Here is a 6000-nt window from a genome sequence, read left to right on the forward strand (position 1 = left end):
TCTTGCAGGCGTCAGAGGTGATAGAGGACTTGGAGAAGACCGTGGCTCAGTTCAAGCAGCAGCTTCAGGAAAGCGAGTACAGAAGACAACAACAAGTCAGAGTAAGCTTAACGAGGGCGTAAGGGGAGCTTAATATCAACTTAAACACATCACAGTTTTTCTTTTGTCTGTGTAGCATTAATGTTGGATTATCTGCTGCACCCATGTTATTTAAAACTTGCCTTCCCTTCAGGATCAAGAGATGAAGTTCCAGCAAGAGAAAGATGAGCTGCAGACTTGCTGTGAGAAAAAGGTTGGGCCATCTTCCTCTCTGCACTCTACTGCTTTGGTGTCATCGTATGAAAATAATGCTTGAATACTGATCACAGGCAAGAGGTTTTATGTGTATTTGGTGTTTGAGCCAATAAAATAGGCAGTTATAAGTGTTTTTAAGGAGGGATCAGCTATAATTCCACTTCTACAGTCACAATTACAAACATGCAGGGTTTGTTGAATTCTTCTGGGGCTTCTGCTGGAGGAATGCGCTCCGCTTTGTGATAAACAGGAAGATGCATAGAGGTTATATTTACAAGTAATGTTCAAAGTATGGTATAAAATAGTTCGGAATTGGAAGCAAAGTCTTAAAAAATGGCATTGCAAAAGATGACATGCAGCATTTTCTGAGGGATAAACTGTCCCTTAAGTGTGCCCAGACCCACACCTAATTGCCCGAGCTTTCTACGTTTGAAGCCCACTTCAATGTCAGAGTGCAGCCATAAAGCGCAGAGTCCGTGGATCATTGTTAATTACTCTGAGCTGGACCAGACCAGTGGAGGCCAGACTTCTCGGTTAAAGTCTGTGCTGCACCTGGGTCATCTTCAAAGTGCCATTTCTGAAAAGTTTGTATTGGTGGCAGACCAGCCAGCATACATGTGGCCCTTTGACTGATACACCTGCAAAAACTTAGCAGGCCTTTGTACTCTTTATTCGGGGTCAGGGAGATATTTAATTAGGCCGCTCAGAAGTTTAGTTTTTGATGTCTGCTTCGTATTCTTTTCCTTTAATCAGACAGCATTTCTTCTGCCTTTCCTTTAACTTGTCCCAGGTTGCAGGACTCTGACTTGGAAAGTGTTACAGATTAGTTTATTTTTCTTTTTTTTCTTTTTTTTTTGGTTTCTTCTGTAAAGATTCTTATTTAAGCTTCTTTGGACTGCTGTGTGGGCTGCCATGATTCAGTATCTGGCTATTAGAACGGCCCATATGGCTGCCATAGATCCAAAGTGTGAGACGCTGTGAGCAGCCAGACGGTACTTTTGATGGGGTGATAGGGAGGAGAGACGAGAGCGTATGCAGAGGGTCACATAGACAGCAGAGGATTTCCTGAGTGATGTTTGATGGTGTCTTGCTTTTGCACTCGCTTGAACCTCTATCACTGTCCCACTTTCTCTCTCTGTCTTTCAGGTGTTGGCAGTTCACAGTGAGGCTGAGAGGGAGAAAATTGAGGCCAAGAGGAAGATAGCCAAACTAGAAGATGCACTAAGGTACAGCAAAAAAAGAAGCGTTATTTGTTGCTTATATTAAAAAAAATAAATAAAATAAGGTTTGGAAGTAATGTAGTCAGTGTTAAACTTTAGCAAAATTTTGGTTCATCTTAATGTTACCAGAAAAAAAAAAAAGATTAATTTCAAATGTTTGTTTTTGGTTCATTTAGATGATTCTGGCTCGCAGTTAATTAAAACCCTAAATTCACTTTCTCTGAAATTTTGAATTATACTAAGACCAGTAAAAAAAATGGATATACAACACAGAAGCATAACTTGTACCAATACTTTGCCGGGGTTCCTTTTGGACCAATTATCCATCAATGCAGTGTGGTAGAGAGGCAGTCAGTCTGCATTAGTGTTAATGAAACCCAGGTCACTTTAATACTGGCCTTCGACTTGATCGTGAATCTTGTTCTACCACATGTTTTCCTTCTACCTAATTTTTGTTTAAAATGCTTGGAGACAACACTCTTTAACCAAACAAAGTCAGTAAAATAAATTAAAACCAATCAACATTTGAAATATACATTTGCAGCATTCAAATATGCTTAAAAACAAACAAAAAAAAGTTTTACAAGACATTTTATGAGTTAGCCCAATTTTTTTTGACGTATTCTGGTGGTCAAAGCACAAACACTATTAAGCAATAGACTGAAAGAAATAAAAGCAGTCAGAGAAATAGTTGGCTAATATAAATGTGTGAGTGTGTTTGTGGGTGTGTCTAATGCGATATTTTAGCCATTAGATTAGTATAATCCAACATCACCAAAGCATGTTAAGTTTGGTGACAGGTTCTGAATCGTACATAAAGTCCATGAAGTATGCTATTTATTTCAGAGTTACATCACACACTTTAGCCTTAACTTTCTGAATTCTGCTTTTATTAGAGAGTTGTTTATATCTCTTGACTTGGGTCTTTGATCATGAGAACAGTGGGTATGAATTTTGATTTAAGGTGGAGTTTGGCTTTAACAAGCCAATCCTTTGATCTTTTTATATAACAGAGTTGAACTGCCACATCTGAGGGCTTTGAAAGTGTTTCACATCAGACCTTTACTTGTGAGTGGTTGTATTAAACCCAGCTAGTAATCCTAGATGCATTGCTATCATTTGAAAAAACTACAAGGCAAACTTGTTTATGGTTATAATGATAGAGATGTTTCATTTACAGCTTCTTGTGTTTTTAAGTTGTAGAAATATAAAGAGGGTCAAATTCAGCTTCCTCTTGTAATCTGGTAAGCTACGGCCCTCGTGCGTGTGCATGCGTGTGTGCGTGTGTGCGCGCGTGTGTGTGTGGTTGTTTGTTCTACATGTCCCAGTGTTGGACTAGCGACCGGTCCTGGGTGTATCCTACCCGATTCAAAGCTGTCTCTTTTTTCTTATCTATTTTTTTTTCTTTCTCTATTCAAACCTTTACTGAACGATAAACCACCACATTTAAAACTGTGAGTTTTTGCTACTACCTCAAACTGAATATCTGGGATTTGGATGCTGTTGTGTTTTTTTATGCTGTGTGTCATATCTTCTCTGAAGTGTTATTACTCTTAAAAATGCCATTGGAGTGCATGACGTAGAGTCTATATCAGAGCAGCGAGGCTTGTTAATATACACATAAAATCTCCCTTTTTCCTATTAGTTAATTCAAGGCCATTTACGATGAGTTTTGTTCAAAAATGAACAGTTTAAATACCATGACCTCGGTTTGTTATTTTGTTTGTATTTCCTTTTAATTCCTGTAAAGCACTTTGTATTGCCTTGTTGCTGAAAATGTGCCATATAAATGAATTTACCTTTACCTAAATCCCTCCTACAGTTTTATGAAGCCCCCTGTTTTACGGAGCTTCATTTAACATCTTTTGCAAATCTATTCATACCCCATTTGGATTTTCTCACATTGTGTGACTTTTAAAGTAGAGGATATTGGGATTTTTGTGTGACAAATCATCAGAAGAATTCTCACATAATTATTAAGTGCAGGAAATTATTACCCACTTTTCAAACTTTTTTACTAAGATATACATTTTTATTGAACCTGCTTTCAACTAAAGCTTTATATAACCTCTTATTTTTAGGAAATATTGCAGCATTTTCTTAGGAGACTCTGATAGCTTTCCACATGAAATATTTGTCCATTCTTCTTTGTAGTATACTCTTAGCTGTTTGTTCATTAATGTTCTCTCCCAAACCTCCTCAGAACAGCAGGATTTACACCAATATTGAATTATTTGTTCTTATTTAGCTGACTTTTCAAAGGAGTCTGTTCATTTACACTTTTGAGGGATATCAAATTCAAAGGGACTCCACACTTTTGAAATGCATGAAAAATGTATTTCAACTTAACAACTGGGCTATAGTCAATCAAGTTCAAAGGGGTGTTAATACTTTTGTTAGCACTGTATGAACCCTTTGCCTAAATATTAAACTTCCCAGCCAATCAGAACATCCTCCTCACCCCTTCAGATCCATGTACCTCTGTCAGCAGCAGATTACAGTTCCCCTGCCAAACTCAGAATATGTTCTGCACAATTGAACACAACAGCAGCTCAACCCACGGTGCAGCCTCCGCTCCATCGTACCGTCATCCTCCGTAGGAAGGTTTTAGTTGCGATGTCTTAATGAATTGAGCGCTTTCTTATTGTTTGTGATGAAATTACCTGTCGGTTTAAGGCATACCCAGTTTCACCGTTTTCGTGGGTTTCCGTCACTGTCTAACAAATCGCTTTTTAGCGCTGTTGTATTGAGAATACAGCGGGAACAAAACAAGAGGACATTAGTCGCTGTGCCTGCCTATTGTTTGCCTGTCGCTGTCAAGCCGACGCGGCAAGTAGAGAGAGAGAGAGAGAGAGAAAAAAAAAAGCTTTAATGCAGCAGACAGATCGGTCGGTGCATAAATTACTCCCGTTGTTAGCATCAGTAACGAGCCAGTCATTTCCTCGTTTAGAGCTAAACACTGAGAAACGGCAAACGGCCCGCCGGGCTCTTTGCTAATTAAGTACTCGGCCTCCACAGAGACGCGCACACACACACACACACACACACACACACACTAAGCAGTCTGATGTCTTCTACCTGCCTGCTGCCCTGGCAACACTGAAGGCCTTTAAAGGCGATCCAGAGGAACTTCAAAGTCAAAGCGAGACTGCACGCAGGTGTGTGTGAGCATGTTTGTGCGGGTTTGTGCGTGCATGTGTGTGTGTGTGTGTGTGTGTGAGTATGAGGATGGATGGTAAAATTAAATTGAGCCGCTCAAGATGCTTTCTATCTGCCAGTTACTGTGTGGCATGTGTTTTCTCTTGCATCTATGCTGCTGTTGAATTCATAAACGCAACCAGTTCACAGTTGTTTTGCTTTTTTTTATATGTTTATATGTCATTATTATGACGAGAACAGCACCTTGTCTTGCAGTGCAAATAGGCACTGCTGCATCAGATTTATGCCAAGTCTTTGTTACTATGGCAACAACAACAACAAAGAAGTTTTTCTCCACTTCCTTCACCTCGGCGCGCCTTAGATCATTACAGGGCATTAGCATAGAGATGGAGAGGTGCACCACAGAGAGAGGGAAGGTTGTGCATAAAGAGGGGGAGCAGCTTGCCACTTTTTGCAACAATGACCTCAAAACCCCAGTTTTCACAACTCCAGAAAGCCACCTGTCTGGTAAAAAAAAAAATTGGGAAAAAACAGCTGCATTCATTCAAGTTCCATTCTTCAACAAATTCTCCATTGTTTTCACGTTTCATGTTTTCCTTTCTGTCACTTTGGCACCAGGTTGGCCTCATCCAAAACTGTGTAAGCCTTAAAAAAAAGTCTCAAATATTTTGTTTATTTTTGTATTAACTGAAAATAAGTTACTTGTTTAGTCTTTATTGATTGTTCTTTTTTTTTTTTTTTGCTTCTTTTGTCACTAAAGCCAGTTGTTATGTTGTCCACCATTAGCTTTTAAAAGCTTTCACTTCTTCAACAAGGCTTTGTCTAGAAAACAGGGATTTCACTCGTTGGCTAAAGCCCATCGTCATTTATCAGCAGGTAGCTTATTGTTCATAATTTCTCAGTAAACCAGAATATCATCAAAAAGTGAATTTATGTGAGGAATTGAATTCAAAAGTAAGTCTCATAGCTCATAGAGTCATTACACACTGACTGGTATATTTTAAGCATTTACTTCTGTTAATGTTGGTGATTCCTTCGTCTTGGTAAATCTCAAACCCCGGAAATTCGAATGGGACCAACAAAAGGACATTTATTGCAGAAATGTTGACCAACTAAGAACTATGTTTGTGTACAGCATATGCACTCAGTCACTTTTCTAAGTTTGTACATGGCTACAGAGTGGCATAGAGAAAATTAGCCTGTTTCTTCGCTGAGTTATTAAAGGAAATCCCAAGTTGTTTTAATAGCAGCTTTCAGCTTGTTTGCATAGTTGGTTCTGATGAATATAACCAGTAGATTCTCTTTGCGCTTAAAGCAAATTCAGTCA

General features: G+C 38.9%; 1 protein-coding gene across 3 annotated transcripts in view; it reads left to right on the forward strand.

Annotated features, from left to right (window-relative positions):
* Nucleotides 1-6000, forward strand: part of cep112 (centrosomal protein 112) — a 113396-nt gene that overhangs the window by 37266 nt on the left and 70130 nt on the right. For all 3 annotated transcript variants that reach the window (XM_007557342.2, XM_016674016.1, XM_016674015.1), the window contains 3 exons: nt 9-101; nt 233-292; nt 1441-1520. In XM_007557342.2, coding sequence (XP_007557404.1) covers nt 9-101; nt 233-292; nt 1441-1520 — 233 coding nt within the window. The remainder of the gene's footprint in view (nt 1-8; nt 102-232; nt 293-1440; nt 1521-6000) is intronic.

The sequence above is a fragment of the Poecilia formosa genome, unplaced genomic scaffold (genome assembly GCF_000485575.1).
Source record: "Poecilia formosa unplaced genomic scaffold, Poecilia_formosa-5.1.2 Scaffold88, whole genome shotgun sequence".
In the NCBI taxonomy this organism is placed as follows: Eukaryota; Metazoa; Chordata; class Actinopteri; order Cyprinodontiformes; family Poeciliidae; genus Poecilia; species Poecilia formosa.